At 39.9% G+C, this 26653-nt stretch overlaps 1 protein-coding gene and 1 long non-coding RNA gene across 3 annotated transcripts in view; both read left to right on the top strand.

Moving 5' to 3' along the window:
• Nucleotides 1-26653, top strand: part of VAPB (VAMP associated protein B and C) — a 66165-nt gene that overhangs the window by 12571 nt on the left and 26941 nt on the right. Inside the window, exons 1-3 of one of the 2 annotated variants that reach the window (XM_036321506.1) lie at nucleotides 15999-16095; nucleotides 21822-21955; nucleotides 25326-25478. In XM_036321506.1, the coding sequence (XP_036177399.1) occupies nucleotides 21928-21955; nucleotides 25326-25478 (181 nt within the window). In that variant the 5' untranslated portion in view covers nucleotides 15999-16095; nucleotides 21822-21927. Of the gene's footprint in view, nucleotides 1-15998; nucleotides 16096-21821; nucleotides 21956-25325; nucleotides 25479-26653 lie in introns of those variants that run through there. The other variant, XM_036321505.1, reaches the window with a different exon arrangement.
• On the top strand, nucleotides 5379-9918 carry LOC118662738. Its single transcript, XR_004969871.1, has 2 exons — nucleotides 5379-6943; nucleotides 7068-9918. It is a non-coding gene; the product is annotated as an uncharacterized LOC118662738 (long non-coding RNA).

Below are 26653 nucleotides of genomic sequence, written 5' to 3' on the forward strand. Positions count from 1 at the left end.
GCATATTGCTATGCGAGATATCTGAGATTATGCTGCCTATGGTTTCTTCTAAGGTTTTTATGGTTTCATGACTTACATTTAATTCTTTTATCCATTTTGAGTTTATTCTTGTGTGTGATGTAAGTTGGTGGTCTAGTTTCATTTTTTTTTTTTTTTGCATATATCTGTCCAATTTTCCCAACACCATTTATTGAAGAGACTGTCTTGACTCCATTGTATGCTCTTGCCTCCTTTGTCAAATATTAATTAAGCGTAATGGCTCGGGTCAATTTCTGGGTTCTCTGTTCTGTTCCATTGATCTATATGCCTGTTCTTGTGCCAGTACCAGGCTATTGAGATTACAATGGTTTTGTAGTATAACTTGATCCCTCCAACATTGTTCTTGTTTCTCAAGATTGCTGTGGCTATTCGGGTGTCTTTTTTGGTTCCATATAAGTTTTTGGAGTATTTGTTCTAGATCTTTGAAATATGCTGTTGGTATTTTAATAGGTATTGCATTGAAGCTATAGATTGCTTTGTGTAGTATGGACATTTTAATGATGTTAATTCTATCAATCCATGAACATGGTATTTTCTTCCACTTGTTTATATCTTCTTCTGTTTCTTTTTTCAATGTCCCATAGTTTTCTGAGTAGAAGTCTTTTATCTCCTTGGTTAAGTTTATTCCTAAGTATCCTAATGTTTTTGTTGCAGTGGTAAATGGAATTGTTTGTTTAGTTTCGTTTTCTGAGAATTCATTATTGGTGTATAAAAGTGCCATCAATTTCTGGGTGTTAATTTTATATCCTGCTACATTGCCAAATTCACATATTAACTCTAGTAGTTTTTTTTGGTGGAGTCCTTAGGGTTTTCTATGTACCATATCATGTCATCTGAATGAGAGTTTTACTTTCTCCTTTCCAATTTGGATGCCTTTTATTTCTTCATGTTTGATTGGCTGTGGCTTTGGATTTCTAGTGCTATATTGAATAAGAGTGGTGAAAGTGGACATCTCTGTTTTGTTCCTGTTCTTAAAGGAAATGGTTTTAGTTTTTGCCCATTGAGTATGGTGTTGGCTATAGACCTTTATTATGCTGAGATATGCTCCCTCTCTTCTGACTTTTGCTGACAGTTTTTATGGGTGTTGGATTTTGTCTAATGCTTTTTCTGCGTCTATTGATATGATCCTGTGAGTTTTGTCGTTCAGTTTGTTTATTTGCTGTATCACATTTATTGATTAGCAAATATTGTACCAGCCTTGCATTCCTGGATTAAATCCCATTTGTTCATGGTGAATGATCTTTTCAATATATTACTGGATCCGATTTGCTAATATTTTGTTGAGGATTTTAGCATCTATGTTCATGAGGGATATTGCTTGTAATTTTCTTTCTTTGTAGTGTCTTTATCTGGTTTTGGAGGTAGAATAATGCGGGCCTCATAAAAAGAATTTGGAAGGCCCTAACCGGTTTGCCTTAGTGAGTAGAGCGTCAGCCTGCAGACTGAAAGGTCCCGGGTTCGATTCCGGTCAAGGGCATGTACCTTGGTTTGCGGGCACATCCCCAGTAGGAGGTGTGCAGGAGGCAGCTGATCGATGTTTCTCTCTCATCGATGTTTCTAACTCTCTATCTCTCTCCCTCTCTGTAAATAATCAGTAAAATATATTTTTAAAAAAAAGAATTTGGAAGTGTCCCTTTCTCTTGGATTTTCTGTAATAGTTTGAGGAGTTTAAGTGTTCGTCGTTCTTTGAATGTTTGGTAAAACTCCCCTATGAAGCCTTCTGGACCTGGGCTTTTGTTTGCTGGGACTTTTTTGATTACTGCTTCTATTTCATCAGTTGTTATTGACCTATTCAGGTGTTCTGATTCCTCCTGATTTAGTTTTGGGAGATTGTATTTTTGTATGAATTTGTCCATTTCATCCACATTGTCTTGCTTGTTAGTATATAGTTGTTCATAGTATTTTCTTACAATCCTTTGTATTTCTGTCTGTCGGTGGTTACTTCTGCACTTTCCTTTCTGATTTTATTTATTTGGGTCCTCTCTGTTTCTTGATGAGCCTGGCTAATGGTTTATCAATCTTGTTTATTCTTTTGAAGAACCAGCTCTTGGTTTCATTGATTTTTTTGTATTGTTTTTTTAGTCTCAATGTTATTTATATCTGTTCTAATTTTTATTATTTCCTTCCTTCTACTTACTCTGGGCTTTTTCTTTTGTTTTCTTTCTAGTTCTTTAAGTTGTAAGGTCAAATAGTGTATTGTTGGTTTTTCTTGTTTTTTTGAGGTATGCCTGTAGTGCTATGAACTTCCCCTCAGGACTGCTTTTACTGTATCCCAGAAATTTTGGGTTGTCGTATGTTCATTTTCATTTGTTTCCAGGAAGTTTTTTATTTCTTTCTTGATCTTGTTGGTAACCATTCATTGTTTAATAACATGCTATTTAGTTTCCATGTGTTTGAATGTTTTTGGGTGTTTTTACTATAGTTGATTTCTAATTTCATGCCACTGTGATGTGAGATGTTGATATTATTTCAAACTCCTTGAACTTGTAGTGACTTGTTTTGTGTCCTAACATGTGGTCTGTCTTTGTGAATGAATGACCCTTGCACACTTGAGAAGAATGTATATTCTGCAGCTTTGGGGTGAAATGTTCTATAAATGTCAGTTAAATCAATCTGATCCAGTATGTCATTTAGAGTTATTTTCCTGTTTAATTTTTTGTCTGGAAGATCAATCCAGTGAAGTCAGCGGGGTGGTAAAATCCCCTAACATGACTGTATTGCTGTTGATGTCTTCCTTAAAGTCCTCTGGAAGGTTTTCTTTTAATATATTTAGGTGTTCCTACATTGGGTGCATATATGTTTTATCAGTGTTATATCCTCTTATTAGATTGATTCTTTATTATTATGTAGTGAACTTTTTGTCTCCTGTGATGGCCTTCATTTTGAAGTATATTTTGTCAGATATGAGGATTGCTACCTCCGCTTATTTTTGTTTCCATGTGCATGGAAAAATTTTTTCCATCCCTTCACTCTCATTCTGTGTGAATCTTCTGTTCTGAGGTGGGCCTCTTGTGGACAGCATATAATTGGGTCATGTTGTTGTATCCATTCAGCTACCCTATATCTTTTGATTGGAGCATTTTATCCATTTACCTTTAAGGTTATTATTGATAGATAGTATTTATTGCCATTTTAATTCTGTATATCTATGTTTCTCTCTATCTCTATCTCTCTCTATCTCTATCTCTATCTCTATCTCTATCTCTATCTCTGTCTGTCTCTCTATTCCCATTACAGCAGTCCCTTTAGCATTTCTTTGGTGGTGATAAACTCCCTTAGTCCCTTAGTCCCCCACCCCCCCTTCATGCCATTTCCTTCTGGCCTATAGAGTTTTTTATGAGAAATCAGCTGACAGCCTATGGGAGCTCTTTTTGTAGGTAACAGATTGCTTTTTTCATGCTGCCTTTAAGATTCTCTCTTTGCCTTTACTTGTTGGCATTTTAATTATGATGTTTCTGGGCTTGTGCCTGTTTGGGTTCTTGCTTGGGACTCTCTGTGCCTCCTGGACTTGTGTGACATTTTTCTTCACCATGTTGGGGAAATGGTCTGCCATTATTTCTTCAAGCATGTTCTTTATCCCTTGCTCACTTTCTTCTTCTGGTACTCCTATTATGTGAATATTGTTACATTTCATGTTGCCCACAGTTTCCCTAAGCTGTCCTCCTGTTTTTTAATCTTTTATTTTTTCTTTTTGGTTCTCTGATTGAGTGGTTTTTCTTCTACCCTGTCTTCTACTTCAGTGATCCAATCCTCAGCTTCCCCTAATCTGCTGTGTATTCCTTCCAATGTATTCTTTACTAGTGCTATGCATTCTTTATTTCCAATTTGTCTTTTTTCATTGTTATTTATATTTTCTCATGATGTTGAGCATCTTTGTCATCATTATCCTGAACTCTATATCTGATAAATTTCTTATCTTCCTTTTGTTTAGCTCTTCTTTTAGAGAATTCTCTTGTTCTTTCATTTGGGGGTTGGCTTTTTGTCTCCCCATTTTGGCTGCCTGTTTGGGTTTCTGTCTATGTATTAGGTAGATGTGCTACAACTCCCTATCACTATTGGAGGACAATGCCAGATGCTGCTGTTTCTGACTGATCCTGAATACCCTGTTTGGAGCTACCTGCAATCCACAGCTTGTGGCTCCCTCTGCTGGGGCTTGGTGTCTTTGGAAAGGACGAAGATGTACAACAGGTTTTGCTTTCCTAACCCCAGGCCCAGAAAGAGATTAAGCAAAGACTCAAAGCCTCCAGAGACACACCTCTGCCTGCAGTCTGATTGTATTCAGGCTTGACTAGCCTTAGGCTATGGACACAGGTTGGGGAGAGAGGTGTTCCAACAGGGTGGGTCAACTGCTTAATTCTCCCCCCCCCCCCCGCCCCCCCAGCCGAAAACTGCCTGGATAGCAAAGGTCTATGGAGAAAGATGTCCTCCCCTGTGGGAGGGAATGACTCAGTATAGGAACTGGGGTGGCTGCCTTCCCAGCTCCCACCCCAGAGCCCCCAACCCTGGATTCTCCTCACAGCTCCAGTCCAATTTGCCCTCCCTTCTCCGGAGCCCTATGTGAGTGGCGGCACACGAAATGCTGTGCATTGGCCCTTTAAGAGAGTGCCTTCATTTCCAGTTATCTCTATCTGGCTGACTGCAACTCTGCTGCCTTTCACAGCCAGATGTTCTGTGGGCACCTTTCTCAGATCTGGTTTTCTGGGCTGGGGAGCCCAACTTGGGGTTTAGATCCCGGAGTGCTCAGTGGGAACCCCCGACAGCTGAGATATCTCTCTGGACCTTCATTTCTTGTCTGTGGGAGTCCAGCCAGCCCTTTTGCGTCTCTATGCTGTCTCCACTTTCCATCCTTCATTTGCAGGGTTCTCTGTAGCTAGTCTTCAGTTGACTTTTCAGAGTGTTTTTTGTTTTTGTTTTTGTTTTGTTTTTTAAATATTTTTATTGATTTTTTGCAGAGAGGAAGGGAGAGAGATAGAGAGAAACATCGATGAGAGAGAAACATCAATCAGCCGCCTCCTGCACACCTCCCACTGGGGATGTGCCTGCAACCAAGGTACATGCCCTTGACCGGAATTGAACCCGGGACCCCCCAGTCTGCAGGCCGACGCTCCATCCACTGAGCCAAACCGGCCATGGCTGTTTTTGCGCCCCCCCCCCCCCCCCCCGTATTTTAGTTGTATTTGCGTTTTGGTCCTGAGAATGTGTCAGTGTAGCTTCCACTTAACTCCACCACCATTTTTAAGCCTCTGCACCTTTTATCAACTCATCTTTGGAGGTTTCCTTTGTGGACCCATGACTCCATCTTGTCGGGTAGAATATAACATGACTTGTGCAGGGTTGATTTGGTCACCACTTACTGAAAGCTTCCTATGGGCCAGGCATTGAGTTGGGGACAAAGGAGGAGTCCTGGCCCTTAAAGTTCCCAGCCTCACAGTAGTGTAGGAAGAGAAGAGAATATGGAGACCAGACGCTTATGGGCTGCCCCCATTGGGAGCTTAGAAAAAGCTATGTTAATTCCACTTCATTGTTTGGATCTCATAGAGAAGGTGACATTTGAGATTTGTGAGTTGGCGAGCTTATACTGTGTGTTAGCCATTTTTCTATAAATGCCCGTTTAATTCTTACAACAAGCCTGGGAAGGAGATATAGCTGTGAATTAGAGGTGGAGCTGGAATTTGAACCAAGATTTGTCTTGACTGCAAAGCCCATGTTCTTTATGTTGGCTATATTTTTTGCTTTAAAAGATGAGTGGGAGTTTGACTGACTAGGAAGACCCTCAGTTGTCTTATTTATTATGTTGTTAAGAAGATGAAAGGAAGTCTGGAAATAGGATCTTGGGAATGGAGAAAGAGGATTAAAAGAGAAATAAGACAGAAAAAGAAAGGAGCTTAATTGTAATTGTAATCTAGTAATGGCCTCTTTGGCACTGCTTTTCATGAAGTACAGAGTAGTTATGGAACATTAGAGTGACTAATTGACTTAATATTTTTCTACCAATTTCTATTTTCCCTTAAGAATTTGTATCCTAACTTGATCACTTCTGATTGTGTCATTTATTTGTGTTGAAAATTTAGTGCTAATATTAACACTATACCTCCCCTTCTACCACCCCACTCCCTACTTGAATTCCTTTATTTCCTTGATGCCTGCCATCACAATGTGTTTTAACTGGGTACTGTCTTAACGTTTTAGTTACATCATTCAGCATTTATAGTACAATAGGAAAAAGGGAAGGAAGGGAGTGGTACCTACTTGAGAACTCGGTATTATTATCTCCATTTTAGAAATGAGAAAACCTAGGGCCAGGACTTGGCAAAATGTGTTGATTTGCATCTCGGTTTTTCAGTCCCTAAAACTTGTGTGCTTTGTGTCATGAAGGGAAACTTAGGTTCCTACCCTTTCCATCACTTAGAGACACTCAGCTGATCTCTTCAGTTTTGATTTCCTCTTTTGTTGGAGGAGGAAGCTTGAACTCAGTGCCTCCTGGTGTTTCTCTTAGCTCTAGCTTTGAGAGGTTAGATTCAAGTTTAGTTTAGCTGAAGAAGAAGGATGGAAAGCCCCTGCAGAGAGAAATGAGCTTGCATTTCCCATAGTCCCTACCTACCAGCGCTTCGCACTAGGAGGCTCCCAGACATTTAATTAACCAACCCTCTTGTTCCTGTTGAAAAGCTCACTGTTCTGTTAACCTTACCTGAGTATTTTTTGAGAGATTTTCATCCAGTTTTTTCTGCATCATCTCAAATTTTACAGTTTGTTTATCATGTGCATGTTTTGTTTACGTCTTACTCTCGGTGTGCTTTATGTGGGACATAACCCAGGACTTGGTCATCTTTTCAGTGTTTGGTATGACCATTTGCAATAGAAGCATACACAAGAATAAAAAGAAGGATTTGCTGAAAAACCAAAGGTTTGTCCTTATGGAGGCTTATTTGAATTCACATTCTGTTGGTTGAATTGATTTGTTGGCATATAAATGTATCCTGATGGACTGCTCTGAAAATCTAACTTCGTGCTTTTTGACCTTTTTAAAGTCAGACACTGCTTTACTAATTGGAAGAAGGAAAGCAATGAATCACTCCTTGGAGAATCTGCAGATGCACTCACTCAAAACTTCCTGTGCAATTGAGGAACAGGAGGATTCAGCTGACTGATGGGTGCCTGGTTGACCTCAGGTCTTACCCAGAGGATGGCAGAGGTGGAGAGACAGGAGATGTTACGTAGAGGAGTCCAAAAAACACTTGGCCAGTTCGTTTGGGTTTTTTACTTTGTTATTTGTAAATGAATGCCTTTCCCTTTCAAAGCAAGATAGTTCCTTTCTTTCCTTTATATACCTTACAGGAACACAGCACTCGGCAATTAGTCATCTGCAGTAAGCATTTGAGTGTCTTCCGCCTTTAAAAAGGAATAATTGCTTTCTCAGTTATTTTGCTACTACTGTCTCTTCCCTTCACTTTCCTTCTTATCCTGGCAAATTTCTGGAAATAGTAGTCTTAATCTTCATTTTCTCACCAACCATCCACTCCTAAAGTCATTGCCCAGGATGCTTCATTACCACATCTGTTGTTGCGTTTTTAGTCTTTGGCTTATGTGTGCTCTCTGTAGCATTGACAACTGTTGCCATCCTGCTTCTTGACACTCTTCCCTTCACCTCCCTAATCACTCTCTTTTGGCTTTCTTCCACCCATTTGTCACTTTTGTCCAGTCATCAAGTCCTGTTGATAATGCAGAGGGTTATAGGTTCTCCCTCTCCCCCTTCTTACTCCTCTTCTCTTTCTCTTAGTTTCCCTGCCTCCCTGTCTTTTACCCCTTTGAGGAGCTCTTCTGCTAGTACCCCTGGTTGCTAACATCATTTAGGATGATCCCAGGCCTGACTCAAGCCCATAAATAGGCTTCAAATGCAGCATGGCCCAAACTATACTCCTTACTATTTGTTTTCCTTTTTCTCCAAACCCTCTCTTCCTGCAGGTATCTCATTGAATGATACCCATACCCACATAGCTGACGAACTTAGAGCCCATGACTCAAATCTGCCCCTTCTTCCTTATCACCTTTGTGGTTGCTTCATTTTCCCTTGGACAACTGTAATAGCCTCTTAATTGGTCCTCTTGTATGAGTTCTCTCTTTTCTCCAGACTGATGACACTTTCAAATATGCAAATCTGAGCTTATCTCTTGCTTGTTTAAAATCATTAAATGTCTGTTCAGTACCAAAAGAATAACGTTTAAATTTTTTAACAAGACCTAGAAAATCATTTATGCTTGTCACCCTTGCTCTCTCCAGCACTGTCTTTCCTTATGCCGTGCTCCAGCCTTGGGACTTCTGCAGAAGTTGTTTCCACCACTCAAGATGTGTTCAGTCCTCCTCCTTTTTAAACTGCTCCTTTCCCCTTACCTTTAAGGCTCAACACAGTTTCATTTCTTTGAGGTCACTTTCTTGACACACTCTCCACTCACAGTGTGCCTCTTCCCTGTACCCCCAAACTTACTACAGTGAGTGTATTTGGTTATCTGACTTCCTTCCGCATTAATCAACAAGACCGTTGCCTTTTTTAGACTGTGTCTTATTCCCAGATCCCAGGGCCTAGCACAATGCATGGCACGTGGCAGGTTCTCAGGAAGTTAATGATGTTGGGTCTGAGAATGCTGAGAAGAGGAAGGGAACTTCCTGTGGTTAGGGTGGTGAAACCTGTCAGTGAGGCCTGCTGTGGGCAGCAGGTGGATGTGGCACGGTGCATTTCATTGAGAAGATAGGTAAAGATTTTCTGCTAAATGCTGATCACTTTTTTCTTTTCTACAAACTTACGTTTTCATGCCTCCTCCCCTCCGATTTCAGAGTCAGAACTGCCTCCTCACCCCCTGTTATTTACCCCAACCATTTCCATCAATTATGGTGTCTTGCTTCATTTGTCGGCCTATTCCTGGTGTCTTGAGTTTCTCTTCTACTAGTCCTTCCCAGTGCCTATGAACATGCTTAAGTTGTCCCTTCCTAAAAAGAGATCACATTCCTCCAGATTGTCCCCCCAATTAAGCAAATGCCCAGTCTTCTACCACAACTAAGTTTTTGGAAGCGATGAATCTTCAGTTGTTTGTTTATGTATTCAGTTTCCTTTCAATTCTGAGACTTTACCCCTCTACTGAAACCCTTCTCAGTTCACCAGATTTCTCCCTGCGACATTTGTCTTTGACTTTTCTGGTGAACTGCCCACTTCTTTATCAATTTACTCTGGATGTTGACATTTTCCAGGCTTCTGCTCCATTTAACTACCCTCTGAATGTTACCTCATTAATAATGCCTTCAGCTCTCACTCTACACAGAAAACTTCCAAATCTCTAGCTCTAAGCAGATCTTTTGATCCTACAGTTTTCTGCTTAGTGGACACCTTTCCTATCTGGTTGTCATGAAATCACCTCAGACTTAACCTATTCTATACTGCATCCATGGTTTATTTTCTTGTTCCCATCCAGTGTGTCTTCCATATCTTGGGAATGGCCTAGCATTAGGTGGGTAAGCCAGAAATCCTAAACTCATCTTCACACTCCTTCCTCTACACCTCTCACATCTACTCCGTCCATTTTCACCAATGAAAATCCTGTCTCTTCTCTTTACCCCCTGCCATATCCTGAGTATAGCCCTCTCCCTTCAGGATTTTTGCTCATGTCCCAGCTTTCTGACTCTAACTTCTCCCGGCTTCCCTCATCCTTCACACTGTCCTGTATACAGTTTTCAGAGTCATTTTTCTAAAATTGAAATTTGATCATGTCATTTCTTTGTTTTAAACATTCACTGGCCTTCTAGTTTTTACAGGTTAGTGGTCAAAATTCTTAGACCAGCATCAAAGCCTTTCAAAATTGGGCCATACTTAAAAAAAAAAAAAAAAAAAAAGACATACAATCTCAACTGGTATTTTCTCTTTTAAAAAAAAATATATTTTATTGATTTTTTTTACAGAGAGGAAGGGAGAGGGATAGAGAGTTAGAAACATCGATGAGAGAGAAACATTGATCAGCTGCCTCCTGCACACTCCCTACTGGGGATATGCCCGCAACCAAGGTACATGCCCTTGACCAGACTTGTACCTGGGACCCTTGAGTCCGCAGGCTGACACTCTATCCACTGAGCCAAACCGGTTAGGGCGGTATTTTCTCTTTTAAACAACAATATTTACAAGCTGTTTAGAATAACACTCCGATACACACACACAGACATGCCGCAAGTACAGGTATTTTATATTTTAATTCTCACCTTACGGTACATTTGTTGACTTTAGAGAATGAGAAAGGGGGGGAGAGAGAATCATTGATGTGAGAGAAACATCGATCGGTTGCCTCCTTTATGTACCCTGACTGGGGATTGAACCCACAACCTAAGTATGTGCCCTGACAGGGAATAGAACTCGAAACCTTTAGGTATACAGGACGATGCTGGAGCTAGCCACCTGAGCCACCGTCCAGGCAGTATAGGTATTTTTACCTCTGGTTTATACTGAATGCCAGTAGAGGTGATGAGTAATTCTTTTTAAAGCCCATGATCAGAAAAGGGAAACCCATTTTCCTTCCTTACACCTACCTCCCTAAAATCATTTTTAATACTTCTCCTTCCATTTCCTCTTATAGAGCTCATTGCCAGACTTATGTAGGGTTAAATGGTCAGTTTTTACAGTTTATTTTTGCTTAAACTATATATATGCTTTTTAAAAGCATAAGCACACATGATTTCCCCCCATTTCTCACCTTCATTCACTTCCCTCATGCCCCTTATACTCTAACCATGTGGTGTCTCCTATAGAGGCCGGTTGCACTTTGATCACATCATACCAGGGCTTTTCTTACAGCTCAACATGTATCTTTTCAAATACCAGGGCTTCCATCAGTGTTCAGCTCTCTGCCCTCTCCACCCTCCTGTGTTCACATAAAGTTTCATATGTTAACTTTATTTTAGTATTCAATGCAGTAAGAGGTAGTATACAATTATGCAGTTAATTTAAGAGTGTAAATTCAGGCCCGCTGGGCAGCTCAGTTGCTTAGAGCATTGTCCTGATACACCAAGGTTTCACGTTCGATCCCCGGTCAGGGCACATGAAAATCAATGAATGCATAAATAAATGGGACAACAGATCTATGTTTGTCTCTCTCTCTCCCTGCTTTCCTCCCTCTCCCACTACTTCTCTTCCTTCCTCCCTCTCTCTACAAATCAATGAAAAAAAAAAAAAAAAAAAAGAGTGTGAATTCATGGGCCAAACTGCTTGTTTGTGGATCCTGGATCTGCCACCTAAAAGTCACATGACTTTGGATAAAGTATTTAACTTCTCCATGCCTCAGCTTCTTCACCATGGGGTATATTAAGATGAAATGAGCTGACATATGTAAAGTGCTTAGTGTAAACCTGGCACTGTTAGATATTAACTAATGTCACTATCACTTGATAATTTTTTTTCAAGATAAATGTAACTTCAGAGCCTCAGTCCCAGAAATTCTTATTCATTAGTTCTGGATGGGTCCTGGAATGGTCCTCCAAGGACATTTTCTGTCTTCCTAGGGTCTGGGCAGGCTCAGCAGTGTCATTTCTAGTTTGAGGGACTAGCACAGTACCTGGAACTTTCATTCATCCATTATCTATTGGATGCCTACTGTGTGCCAAGGATTCTTCTAGAAACTTGAGAGACTGAGATGATAATACTGACAAAACCTTTGCCTTATGGAGCTCATCTGGTGTGGGGAAGATGGGTACTAAATAAAAAAGGAAATGTATATAACTGTGTTGCTGGATAATTGATAGGTGCCGAATGGAGGGGGGGTGCAGTGTAAAGGGGTTTGGGAGTGGATTCTGTCTTAAAGAGGGTTATTGGGAAGGCCGTGTGTCTGAGAAGGTGATACTTGAACCGAGATCCTATACAAAATGAGTTTACAAGTCGTGCACACATTTTGGGGAACAGCATTCCAAACAGAGGGAAGGGCAAGGCCGCAAGGTGGTGATGAGCTTAAAGTATTTAAGGGACAGCAAAGTCATTGTTCCTGCAATGGAGTGATGGAGTGGTACTGTAGGAGATGGGCTCAGGGAGGAAGGAGGAATGTTCCTGGTAGGCAGGTCATAGGAGAGACTTTGGATTTTGTTGTGAGATGGAAGCCATGGAGGATTCTGTGCAAGAATCCATTTTTAAAAGAACATGGCTGGGCCCGGCTGGTGTTGCTCAGTGATTGAGCATTGACCCAGGAACCAAGAGATCTTGGTTCAATTTCCAATCAGGGCGTATGCCTGCAGTGTGGGCTCAGTCCCCAGAAGGGGGGTGTGCAGGAGGCAGCCGATCAACGATGTTTTTCTCTCATCAATGTTTCTATCTCTATCCCTCTCTCTTCCTCTCTCTATAAAAATCAGTAAAATATATATATATATATATTAAAAAAAAGAACATGGTTGGTGTGGGGAGAGTTGGCTATGGGAAATTTGTGGGTGCTGCCATGTGTGGAAGCGGTAAGGCCACTGCAATAATCCAGGCCAAGAATAGGAGAGGCTCTGGCATGAATCAGGGTGGTGGCATGCGGAGAATGTGGTAAGAAGTGCTCAGATTCCAAATCGATTCCGATGGTAGAACTGAGAGAACTTGCTGATGGTTAAGTGGGGTTGGGGGAGGAAGAGAGGAAACTAGGTGACTGACTGCTTGTGGCCCAAGCTTTGGTGAATGGTGGTTTCTCCTCCTGAGATGGGAAGTAGTGGGTTTGGGGCTCGAGTGCAGTTTGGACATGATAAACTGGAGATGTTTAGTCCACCTCACCGGCAAGTCGAGATCGGGGAGGGGGTCAGGTTGCAGATACAAATGTGGCAATCAGTTTATTGTTAGAACACAGGTCCTGAGAGATTAGGGTAAGCCATTTCAAAGAGAAGGTATTTGAATAAAACTTTGAAGAATGAGTATGATTTCCAAAGGCAAACAATAGGGAAAATAAAAAAATATTTACATCCAGGTCTCACATTCTTTTCCCCTGGCCTCTTGTTGAATTTGTTCAAGGGGCTGCAGACCTGGTTGATAACCTTTTTTCACCAGTAAACCACTTAGGTTCTCTCCTAAAAAGGAAGCCAGAACAGATTACATATTAACTGATAAGCCAACCAAATTCCGCTATTCCTCAGTGTTTACAAATTGAAAATTTAAGTTGGGCCCTTGAGGTGAGGAATGTGCATGTGTTTTGCTTCACTCTGTGCATCTGCTGTGAATTGGGATGTGTTGATTTTAGTGTGGGCGCTTTCATATGCTGTCCGTCATTTCCACTGAGCATTTTACATTTTGGGGCAGTTTTACTTCTACTGATACTGACTTTATTATGTACTTGACTCAAACTGCTAATTTATTTAGTCAAGTTAAAACCACAACTGCAGCCTTGAGAAATTGGGACTCTTTTCTCTCTCATTACTCATATCCCTCACTGGTGTCTGTCTTGACTCCTGCTTTGTCTGAAAGAAAACACACATAACAAAACCAGTCATGCTTTGTCACTCTATTTAGGTAGAATTTTATTTGAAGTAGAATATTGCTTATCTTTTTGTTTATTTCCATGATAACTGTAATCATAAATTTTGCACAAATTTTGATCTAAATAGAGAAAAATTACTAGATGTTTGTTAAATTCAGTGGGGTAAAAATTGTGCATTGAAAAAAATTCAGTCTATTAAGTAGTCTAAGATCCTTTTAGAGCTGATATATAAAATTCATACCAGTCAGTAATGCTGTTACCTTAAAACAATCTTAACCTATATACTATCATTTGTCTTTGTACTGAAAAGGGATAAGATATATGTATGAAACGTCAGGCCTTGTATTATACTTTCAGCCATTTTTCTATTTAGAAAAGGGGTTGCATTAAAGAAAAGTAGTCATAGTATTTACCTCTAGGTGGGTAAAGTCTTTTAGTCTTCAAAGTTCTTATAATAGATTTGGTCAAAATTTTAGGTTTGTATTTGTCTTGAATTAATAAGACCACTACTGCTCTATACCCATGTAGGTACATTGGTTTTCAACAATTGCACAGTTCAGGATCCCAGTATTTTATACATACAAGGCGTTCTGGGCAAGAAGAAGCGTCTCTAAAAAAGAACATTGTCTGGCCTGACCGCGTTTTAGTTCAATGGTTGAGCATTGACCTATGAACAAGGAGGTCACGGTTTGATTTCCGGACAGAGCACATGCCGGGTTGTGGGCTCCATCCCCTGTGTGAGGCATGCAGGAGGCAGCCAATCAATGATTTTCTCTCATCATTGATGTTTCTGTCTCTCTCCATCTCCCTCTCTGAAATCAATAAAAATATATATATTTTAAAAATAAGAACATTGTCTGGATCTTATGTAAACTACAGATAGCTTTCTTTATTTGAAAAAAACGTTAAATGCCGAAAAATACAGATACTATAATAAACACCCCAATACAGAATAACTAAATGTCAGTAACTTATATATTTTGTTTTAAATCTTTCTTTAATAAATAAACTTCACTGAGAATGTAAAGACATGTCTGCCCTCCTGCCCCTTCATGCCACTCTTTTTTACCCTTCAGAGGAATTTAGTGTGAACTATTTCTCTCTTTTTTTTTTAATATATTAATTAATGCAATATTTTGGCATACTAGTATGCATCACTTAACATGTTTCTGAGACTCATCTATTTTTGAAATATAGATCTAATTCATTCTTTTCAGCTATATAGTACTTCATAAGAATTTAGCACACTTATTATTAACTAGGGGCCCCGTGCATGAATTCGTGCACCTTAAAAGGAACTGTGGGCCGTGAAGCCGCGGTGGGCACAGGGGCAGGTCTTGGCCCATCCTCCACGCCCCTGCCCGGACCCTTCCAGCTGCAGCCCCCAGTCTCCTGTCTACTGGCAGCCCCACTCCACCACTGCAGCTCCTACGCACTGATGGCGCAGAGCGATTGGGACCGGCGCCAGCAGCAGGTTCCAGGGGCGGCTCCAGCACTGGCTGCAGATGTGAGGGGGGCTGGCACCGGCAGTGGGTGTGAGAGGCAGCTGCTGGTCCTGATCACCCCTCAGGAGCAGGGGGAGGTGGAGAAGCCCTAAAGGGCGATCGGGGCCGGCAGCCGCCACTCACACCTGCTGACGGTGCCGAGCAATCTTGGCTGGTGCCTGGCGCTGACAGCGGGTATGAGTGGCGGCTCCAGTGCCGGCAGTGGGTGCAAATGGGGCTGGCACCGGCAGCAGGTATGAGTGCCAGGTGGGATCACAGTGTGTGGGAGCAAAATATTTTTAGTAACCACCAGAGGCTCTCCCAACAACAGCGACAGGTGCTCCACCTTGGTCTGGCACCCCCACTCACCTGCTCCACCATCCCACTGCTGCTGACGCCCACCATGTTCTGCGTGCGCTACCTGGTGGTCAGGGCATATCATAGTGACTGGTTATTCGGTTGTTTGGTTCCGCTGTTCAGACAATTTTCATATTAGCCTTTTATTATATAGGATGAGTTCTTTATTCTGAATGATAATTGCTTATCTGTTAACATAAGGATCTTTTAGTTACCTTGGCTACAACTAAGTATCTTTTAGTTACCTTGGCTGTTCTTTGCTGTCTAGCTTTATGTCTTTCTTGGGTAGCTTTCCTGAGTTTGATCTTGGGTCTTTCATAGCACTTCCCACCCACTGGATATTTGTTTGTTTGTTTATTTATTTATTTAATATTTTTATTGATTTCAGAGAGAGAGAGAGAGAAACATCAAAGATGAGAGAGAATCATTGATTAGCTGCCTCCTGCATACCCTCCACTGGGGATCAAGCCCGCAACCTGGGCATGTGCCCTGATCAGGAATCGAACCATGACCTCCTAGTTGATAGGTTGATGCTCAACCACTGAGCCATGTTGGCCAGGCCACCCACTGGATTTTTACGCTGCAGTAGAGTGCCTTGTGATCTAGTTTTCCCACCTGTGTGACAGACTAAGTTTTCTTTCTTTCTGCTCCAAAGGAACTAGGAAGCTGGTGAGCTGAAGAAGCAATCTGAAAGGTTGGGACAGGCTATTTCAATCAGGCTGGCTTCTAGTGTGCCTTTAATGGCATCATTAGTGAGTATTCTTGGTGTTGATTTTTCTTGCTATAATAATGGGTGTGATGTTTCTCAGTTGCTGGCTGTCTCCTGAGGATATCACGGAGGTTGCTTTATTAATTTAGGATACATTACATTCTAAGATTTCTTCAGGAAAGTTATATGTCTGTGTGAGGGTTCTTTATGTGTGGTTATTTCAAAATAAGAGCTACACAATTAGGCTTTCTGCTGAAATATCGGAATCCAATGTCTGCCATTAAAAACACATTGGTTGCAAAGCTTTATTTGTTTCTAAAGCATCGATTTAATGTGTGAGCTAACAATTCAATCAAGAAAATAGATTTTTAAAAAAACTTCTCTCAGTGTCTTTACTCTTGAATTCATGGCTATTTAAAGAGCACGCCCTCTCCGAATTTCTGTTACTATGACTTTTTTCTTCTTCATTTTTTTGAGGGAAAACTTTAAACAAAATTATCATAGACTAATAATGATAAAAACATTATTGACACAAAAGACCATTTTCAAAACCTTCAACCTGTATACAACAGCACAAATTTACCATGACTTTAGATCCAAGTTGTGGAGTAGGCATCTGTTCATAGGAAACGTGCAGAGTCAGAATCGAGTTGCCTCTCAGGAATCTGGTGTTCACCCTTTTGTTATGGAACAGTTGTACTGTTCTAGGCTCTGGGCATCCAGGGAAGAATGGGATAGGAATAGTTTCTCGTGTGAAAGTTTACTCTAGATGGGAACAAATGAAATAGGAGTTGATCCTAAGTCCTGTGCTGAAGATGAAAAGGATGATAATGCTGGTGAGGGGGCAACAGTTGTCTCAGAGATCATTCACCCAGAACCAACCGGTTGTGCATGCAGGAGGATGCATCAGGAAGAAGAAAACCATTGCTCAAAATAGAAGGATGTCATGGCCATCCTTTCGTTCATTCATCCAATTTACTGAGCACCTGCTCTTTGTTTGGGAGTGTTCTGGATGCTGATCATCAATATTGAACAAGAGGGACAGAAAAGTATCTGTTCATGGAGTTTTTATTCTGGAAGGGGAATACTTACATAAACAAGAAAAGAAGCAATGTGAGGGTTGGTGCATTGCAGATGAGTAGGGAAAGCAGGAAGCAGTAGGATACCTTTAATGAAAATAGACTGCCAAAGGATAAATTTTAAAGACATCTATAAGATATTCAACAGATTTTACTTTATACTGTCCATTTCCCCCATTTTAATATACTTTTCCCGTGCACAGAGCCTACTGTATTGAAACCTCAAGCATAATTTTATTGTCTTAACAAAATCCATCATCAGCCCTAGGCTTCTGGAGACAGATTATTACCTTCTCAGAAGGTAATCTTTTCAGAGTTGAAGTGAAATATGGTTAACTTGTTTTTTGGAAGGTTTGAAGAAAGGAGAGATATTGTACCTAAATTTTGTTTGCAAGAGTATAAAATACAGCTCATTTTATGCAGAATGAAAAAAAAACCTGTTGTGGAGATAATAACTTTAAGTTTATATCTGGAAAGCTGAGACCTGATAGATTATATATCAAATTGCTATATAACGTATTTGGTAACACATATAGTTTGAGTTTTAAAATACTGTAGCTGCATCAGGAAACATATTACAAAGGAAGGGTATGTGTTTCTAACACCAGAATTTAATGAACTCTAAAAAAAGAGAAAATCAATCTCTTTGCAAAACAAAACATCTTTATTCATTTTATATATTTTTACTTACTCATTTTTATATATATATATATATATATATATATATATATATATATATACACATACATACATATATATACTTAAAATGTTGGGGGTGCTACCAAAATATAACTAATATGAAGGCCAGATACTTTTTTCTTCCTCTTAAAAAAAAAAGTTTCTTTTAATAGCAGTTTTAGGTTCACAACAAGACCCAGTAGAAAGTATAGAGAGTTCCTATATGCCCCTGGCCCCATACATGCACTGTCAACATCTAGCACTAGACTGATATATTTTTTTTTACAATCGATAAATCTACATTGACACATCATTATAACCCCAAATTCCTAGTCTACATTTGGGTTCAGTATTGCTGTCATACATTCTGTTGGTTTTGACATTATAATATCATGCAGAATAGATTCACTGCCTGCCTATTTATTTCTCCCTCCCCTCAACCCTGCCTTTTCTAGAATGTTATATAATTGTAGTTATACAGGATGTAGCCTTTTTCAGATTGGCTTTTTAATTTTAGTAATATGCATTTAATATTCCTCAAGTCTGAACATGGTAGCTTATTTTAGTGCTTAATGATATCCCATTGTTTGGATGTACCACAGTTTATCCATTCAACTACTGAAGGACATCTTGGTTGCTTCCACATTTTGGTAGTATGAATAAAGTTGCTATAAACATTCATGTGCAGGTTTTTGTGTGGACATGTTTTTTCAATTCTTTTGGGTAAATATCAAGGAGTGAGATTGATTGCTGAATTGTATGGTAAGAGTATGTGTTTTTGTAAAGAAACAAACTGTCTTCCAAAGTGTCTGTACCATTTCGCATGCCCACCTACAATGGATAAGAGCTCCTGTTCCACATCCTTGCCAGGGTTTAATGTTCAGTGTTTTAGGTTTTGGCTATTCTTTTTATTTTATTACTAAAGGCCCAGTGCACAAAATTAGTGCACGGGTAGGCTCCCTAGCGGCTGCCGGCCAGGGTCGGCTGGCCCCAACCCCTGGTTGAACTCCAAGTCATGGGGACAGTTTGCATATTAGGCTTTTATTAAATAGGATTATTATTATTATTGATTTTAGAGGGAGGAGGGAAGAGAGAGAGACATCAATGTGAAAGAAAAACATTAGTTGCCTCACGTTTGCCCTAACCAGGGGTTGAACCTGAAACCTGAGTATGTGCCCTGACTGGGAATCGAACTTACCACCTTTTGGTGCATGGGACGTTGTCCCAACCAACTGAACAACACTGGCCACTGCGATTTTGGCTATTCTAATAAGTGTGTATTGGTATCTCATTGTTTCATTGCTGTTTCTATTTGCAACTTCCTAATGGTATGTTAACCATCTTTCATTTGTATATATTTTTTCATCTGTATGTTTTATTTTTCATCGGTTTATCTTTGGTGAGGTGTCTGTTCAGATCATTTGCCCATTTTTAAATTGGGCTGTTTGTTTTCTTATTGTTGAGTTTTAAGAGTTTTTTGTATATTTTGGATGACAGTTCTTTATCAAATATGCCCACCCCCACCCCCACCCCATAGTATGTCTTTTGCAAATTTCTTCTCCCAGCCTATGGCTTGCTTGTCTTCTCATTCTCTTGACAGTATCCATTACAGAGAGATGTTTTTAATTTTAATGAATTAAAGCTTATCAATTATTTCTTTCATGGATTGTGCCTTCCTTAGGTGTTGCATCTGAAAAGTAATCGCCAAGTCCAAGTTTATCTAGAATTTGTGTGTTATTTTCTATGAGTTTTATGGTTTTGTGTTTCATATGTGTGTATATATATATATATATATCTTTCTAGTTGAATTGCTGAGTAAAAATAAAATTATATATTTAGCCCTTAAAAAAATTCTGTCCTGTTATTTACAAATGTGGTGATATGATAGCTTTAGGTTACACAGATAAGGCCAAGAATGAGTTTTGAGTTCACTTGGAGTTTTCACTGGTACCTTTTACGGTTGTTGGGACCTGAACTCAAGAGCTTTGTTATAGTCTCCTCCTGCTTGGGTCTGAATGAACAGTTACAGAAAAATACTTACCCATGCAGAGACTGTGACATGTTTAAGGATTTGATGGAATATTTTTTTTCCATAAAATGCTCTTATGTTTCCTGGTTGATAAGTTTATCTTGCCATTTTTAATGAAATTTTCACTATCTGGAACCTGAACTCTTACTGTTGAGAAGTTTGCTGGATTGTGACCTTCTTTCCTTGACCTTTAAACCAGCACTTTGTAATTCTAAGGCTCCATTTTTGTAAGTAAGACTGTTCCACTTTTCACTTTTAATGTGATGCATATTACTGCTGACGTTGTATATTGTTTGCTTTCTAAGGTCAATTCTAGATCTCTTACTGTCTTAAAATACTTTAAAGTGATAATAAGTCAAGGCTAGGTGTAGGAAATACAGTAAGTCGAAAGTTTTGTGACTTTTAAGTGAAATGATGTATAATGACCAATTTTACTGTGGGCTAATTGATATAAACAAGAGCTAAGTTCTTAAGGCGTTATAATGAAACAGTGTTGAGGACCTGTGTTTAGCTTTATCTAAATAACCTTTCAGATCATGTCCAGGAATTCAAATTCAAGTTAGTTAATGCTATTCATGAGCATCTATCAAACTCCAAGAATTTTGACAGGTGAACACGCCTAATAAAAAGCATAAAGAACATTAGTCCAGTTGTTAAAAAGAAAAAAAATTAAAATTTAATCAATAGTCCTAATTTCTTCCAAAATTATGTTGCTTCATTTTTTGACCTCCCATTTCACATTTTAGGTGCTTAGTTCCTAGTTTTGTATAAACATCATCTGAAATAAGGAATAGAAGATTAGAAAGAAAAATGATTAAAAGTATGTGCTGCGGTTCTAGAGATACCTAATCACCTTTTTCATCTCTTAAAAGAAAAAAGCCTAATTTTGAAAGGAGATGTCATTTGTAAAATTGACTCTGTACTTTACAAGCAATGTTTAAATTCATTGGTGATAAATATTTATGTTGGTATAGTAAAGTCCCATTTTTTACATAATGCTTTAATGGAAATGGCAGTTTTATGAAATGAAAGTGACTAGTAAAAATCTGAGTGATGTTCATAAGCCTTTACATCATTTTTATTGAGGTTTTTGTGTATTCTAATTCATTAATACAGGGGAAAAGGAGAACGCTAACATGGTTTATTTCCTATAATTACTCAAATTGAATAGAATTTATTTTCAATAAAATTCTTAAGAGTAAATTGCCAGGGGTGGAGTGAGAAGGGTTGACCTGTTTTTTGTAAAATGTCTTGAGTTTTACTCATGAGGCTTTGCTATTTTACCAGTGATGTTGTTCACTTGCATATATTTTCAGTATATTTCCCTCCAGATTTTTACAAATTATTACCTATGTAAACCCAAGAAATCCCTAATAGGATTGAGTGTTGAAGAGAAATCTGGGATATTTATTTTATCCTGTTTATTACTATAAATATTGCCTTTTAATAATTTAGACTACTTATGTGATGCATATAGGTTGAAACACTATTGAGATTGCTGTGTAATAGATTAACTGAGGGGATTTCCAAAGCAGTTTAGTGTTTACAATTACAATTGGTTTATTTTTTTGTGGAGTACCTTGGAAGAAAAGGTCAATATAAGGGATAAACAAATACAGCAGGCCCTCAGTTAGCATTGTTTTGTTCAAGGTAGTTTCGATATAATGTTGATGAGATGCCTTAGGAACTGAGCTCTTGTTTATATCAATTAGCCCGTGACAAAATTGGTTTCATTATGTGTCATCTTGCTCAAAGTGGTAGGACCTGTCTCTAATGTAAAGTAAGGACTTAACTGTATTTTAAAAATTTAGGCTCCCCAACTTCATGAAGTAAGGTGGGGAGGAGACAATAGAAGTTGAGTTGAAAACAAGTAAGTGTTCTTAATTTCATCACAGTGTAATCTTGCTAGCATCCCTTTCTTTTGCTCTCAGTATACTTTAAGCCACCTTAGAAAAATCTGTTTCTTTTGTTCTATATTTGTAGGCAATTATGAATTCTTCGCATTTTATCTGAAGAGTCTTCCATGTTCTTGAGGCAGAATTTTGTTGAAACTCGTAACTTTAAGCTTATGTCTGGAGAGCTTTAAGACATGGTAGTTTATAACTCACCTTCAAATGGTCAGTAAATACTTTTTTTATCCCCAGGCTTTACATTTGCAAGCATATCCCTTTTTAGGTGAGTCTTTGTGTAGACACACATTTTTGCCTGTTTTCCTCTCCTTTCCCCCAGCATTGTGGGGCTACTTGAGCTGGAGCTATGCCTATGGAGTTCTTGTGATTGGTGATTCTTAAGTGAGGGCAGGGAATGTAAGTAGGTGGTGATAGTGCCTATATAGGTTTGTGTGTCATTTGGGCATGATTGCATGTATGTGTTTGCTTTCTTTGATCCCAGAAAACTAGAGTTGTGTTCAGCTGTTCTTTTTTTCTTTCACCATTGCTGAAGCGATCTCCACCCGAAGCAAGTAGAGAGGCCTTCACGGGAGCTCAGACTCTCTCCATCTTCATTATGAGTCAGACTGCAGGCTTTAGAGAGTGGTGAAGGGTAGAGTCACAGAGAGCCGCTGCCTCTATAATCCCCAAACACTGCCACAGCACCGTAAGTCCTGTTTCTACCTTAATGCTAAGAACTTAATACAAGGATGGAATGCTATCAGCATCTGGCTTTTCTCATGGTAGTTGAGAATCCTCTTGGGCCACAGGGTACCTGCCCTCTTGTGTAAGCTTTTATTTTGCAATAAGGAGATGACTTAGAATGTAGAGAGAGGGTTGTTTGTGCTGGAGTCAGCAGGTCAGATGCACTATCAAGGACTCTTGCCTTTCTGCATATCTGGCCACAGCTGCTTTTACCCAATGCCTCCCTCCCACGGCTTCCAGCCTGACTCCCAAAGGGAGGGCTGAAGGCAGCAGCTATTATAGAAAGGTAAACAAATGGACAACTTCTCTTTAGGCATTTCATTCTTGGAGGTGTCATTGCACATGAAATGAGAATAGCGTTTAGTACAAGTAACCCCAAAACAACAGATCCAGTAATAGAGTTGGTTCTTTTTTTTTTTTTTTTTTTTTTCAATCCTCACCAAAGGACATTTTCTCTGTTTTTAGAGAGAGGGGGAAGGAGGGAGAGAGAGTGAGAGAGATTGTTTGCCCCCCCCCCCCCGTACACACCCCCCAACCCCAATCAGGGCTGGGGATAGAACCTGCAACCCAGGTACTTGCCCTTGACGGGAATGGAAGCCAAAACCCTCTGGTGTGCAAGCTGACGCTCTAACCACTGACCCACGCTAGCCAGGGCAAGCTGGTTCTATTTTAATGACACTTGCATCCCTAAAAATCACCATACTCTGCAAGTAGCACAGTAAAAAACCACAGGACTTGCAAGGGGGAAATGAAGTTAGGTGCGTAATATTCAGGAACTTTGTTGTGTACACACAGACACACACACACACACACACACACACACACACACGAAACTAATAAAAGCAGTAGCACAGTTTTGCACACATTAAATGGGTAGGAAATACAGAAATATTACAGTTAAGTATGGCACTTTACCTCAAAAGACCTGATGTTTACCCATGGAAGTGGGCATCTGAGGAAGGAGGGTCATTTGCTATCGAGGGGACTATGGGAACACCAGGTGTGATGGACATGGTTCCTAACCCAGAAGGTGGACTGAGGCATCGGTAGGTGGTTAAGGTGTGTCGGAGGTGTGTATTTCTGTGCGACATGGTTCAGCAGGGTGCAATTTTCTGTGTTCACCTAGCGTTTCTTGCAGACAAAATCACGCATAAGCAAATGTGGAATTCATTTTATGCTCAGATTGTCCCCCTAATATGCACATCAATCACATTGGAACAAATTCACGGTTTCAAAATAAGCTTTATAGTAGAACCAACTGTAGTTTATTTAATTTTGGAATTGAGTTTCTCTTCCTTTTTTCCTTTCTATCATTATTGATTTCTTAATTTATATTTAGGTTGAGCCCATACCAGATTGATTTTTCATACCCTGAGCACCTCTAGTGCAGAGAAAGCAGCCTAAGATTTTAATTTTGCTAGTGGTAATCTATGAAGTAGTTTTCCCTTTGGTGAAGGAATCTCTGTATATCTGTGTGTGTGTGTGTGTGTGTATGTGTGTGCGCGTGCGCGCACACACACACACACACACACACACACACCTTTCCTAGATGCCCGGCACAGTGCCAGAGAGAGAAACCGGGAACAGTATTATCTTTATCTTCACAAGCTTATAGTCTCATTAAAAAGTTGTCAAGTCATAGATTCAAACATCTGTGTTGGTTGGGTCTTCTTAGGGAACATCTGACAAAGCATCATTATGTATTTGTTAGTTTGTGAAACCACACCCACACACACCTTCCACCCTATCTCCTACGTCCTTGTAAAGAGCTTGCCTAGAGGAAACACAGATGTTATTGGTTTACATGGTGAAAAGATATAAATTTGAAAAGGACCTAATAGGTCTCATAGTTCAAACTTCCCACCTAACTTCTTAAACCCAGTGGTCATGTTTCCATAGTAGATTGGTAAATGGAAAAAAAGCAAGTTTCAGAGCAGTGTGAATAGTATGATCCCATTTTTGTTAATGTTCTCCCCCTGCATGCGTATGTATGTACTGTTTGTATGAGCATAGATGATGTGGAAAGATCTCCCATATTGTTACCTCAGGGTACAAGGGAAAGCTTATTAACTTCCTCTTTATACATCTTTTATTGTTTGACTTGTTTTAAGAAGCATGTTTTACTTTTTTAATTAAAAAATCTAATAAAGTAGAAAATGAATAAATAATAATAAAATATACCCTCAGGGCACTGAGCTTTCTTTCAATCTTCCCAGTAGCCTGGGTAGTTAAAACTGAATGTGACGTTTCAGGTGTGGGCTGCTCAGCAGGACTATGAACCTGCTGTAGCCCAGATATCATGGACTCTAGGGCAGTACCACTGTATTGTTTATAGACAGTTAACACCTCAAAGCCTTTCTTACATTTGCCACTCTGCACACTCTGCCAGTGACTATCACTGTGCACAGGTCTGGCCCTTTACACTCTCCCATTTAGCTTTTCTCTTGTTATTGTGGAAATCAGTATTCAACATAGGTTAAGAGCAGGCCTTGGTTGGAATCAGGCTGCCTTGTTGTAGAGCGTAACTATCACTAACTAGTGTTACAACGTAGACAAGTAATGTGTCTTCTCAAGCCTCAGTTTTCTCATCTGTAAAACAGCAATAAGCATAAAGTTGTGAGGGATGTTGGAATGCTCACCAGATGCCTGGTGGCAAGGTGAGAACATGTGAATTTTACCTGCTACTGTTAATGCACTAACCTCGGCTCATCTGTATTTATGATAGTGAGAGAGTTTTGGATCTCAAATCTTCCCTTAACCATATTCCATTATCCCTTCCAACCTCAGACTGTAAATCAGTCTTCTAGACTTTCCTCCTGAGATCCCCAATCAGTCTCTGTCTCTCATTCCGTAGGTCCCTTCACTGATGTTGTCACCACCAACCTAAAGCTTGGCAACCCAACAGACCGAAACGTGTGTTTCAAAGTGAAGACCACAGCACCACGTAGGTACTGCGTGAGGCCCAACAGTGGGATCATTGATGCAGGGGCTGCGATTAATGTATCTGGTAAGTCCTGAGATTGGAGGCTGGAAGGGTGGACTAAAGAGGCCCCCTGGAGCCAGTGGGATTTCTTAAAGGTTGTATTTGCAATGTAGCAAAATAAGATGTAGATTTCTCCCCCCAACCCTCCAAGCTCAGTGGGTCCCTCTCTCACCTGTTGTTTTTCCATAATTAATGCCTCTTTAGTTTAATGCTTACAGCCTTTGCGCCTCAATGCTTAGAGCAAAATTGCAATGGTAACTTCAGACTTCAGAATGAGTTTGATTTCACTCCCTTGAAATTTGCCCTTCGGCAATAAATAAAAAAGGGCCAAACAAACTTAATTTTACTTTGTGGGAGAAAGCTAAATGGAGTTATTTTCTTATTTAAGCTAAATGATTTCTGACATTAAGCTCATGTCATTTCCAATGACTGGTAACTGCACTTTACTGATTGTGAAAAGCTAAGGGAGACAGGGCTAAGGAAATTGGAATATATTCCAGGGTGTGAGTTTTGTTCGTGTCTGATGGGTTTTTCCCCTTCTGTCTGAGAGGGAATATTTTTTCCAAAGTCCAACTTTTGAAAAGATGCTGGTAAAGTGCCCAAATTGAGAATTAAATTTCAGAATTAAGGAGATGAAAGTGATGGGTTTGACTTTAATATATTTTAGAAATGGAATAAACTTTTAGCTCATTAGAACTTCTGATCCAAGGATGCCTTTGTGTTTGTGAGGAGCTGTGTGGGCGTGTGTGTTTATCCTTTGAGTATCTAGGGAGACAGAGCCACAGCAGGCTCTGCATCATTAGAGGCCACTACTTGTTGGAAATGGGTACCTGGCTGGCTTTTTCCATGACAGATTTTGATTATGATGCATTTGGCTATTCACTTGACACCTGAAAGAAAATGATTCACTTCTTTGGAAAGATATGAGGTGTTTCATTATCTGATCATTTCTGCAAGCTCTTATTCCCTGCATCCATCGGTCTCTCTCATTATGGCGCGCCCACACCAGCTGTCCCCCTGTGTGCTTCTCTCTGAGGCTGCAAAGCCTGATCTGGACTCTTGACTCAGCTTATTATCTAGGAGAAGTCAGGAGAGTAGGAGCCCACATTTATTGGGAGTGTCCAACACTGTGGGCCTGCACACATATTATCTCCTCCAACTTCTGTTCTCTGCCCTGTGAGGAGTGCACTGTCACCTCC

The sequence above is a fragment of the Myotis myotis genome, unplaced genomic scaffold, assembly GCF_014108235.1.
Source record: "Myotis myotis isolate mMyoMyo1 unplaced genomic scaffold, mMyoMyo1.p scaffold_m19_p_9, whole genome shotgun sequence".
In the NCBI taxonomy this organism is placed as follows: domain Eukaryota; kingdom Metazoa; phylum Chordata; class Mammalia; order Chiroptera; family Vespertilionidae; genus Myotis; species Myotis myotis.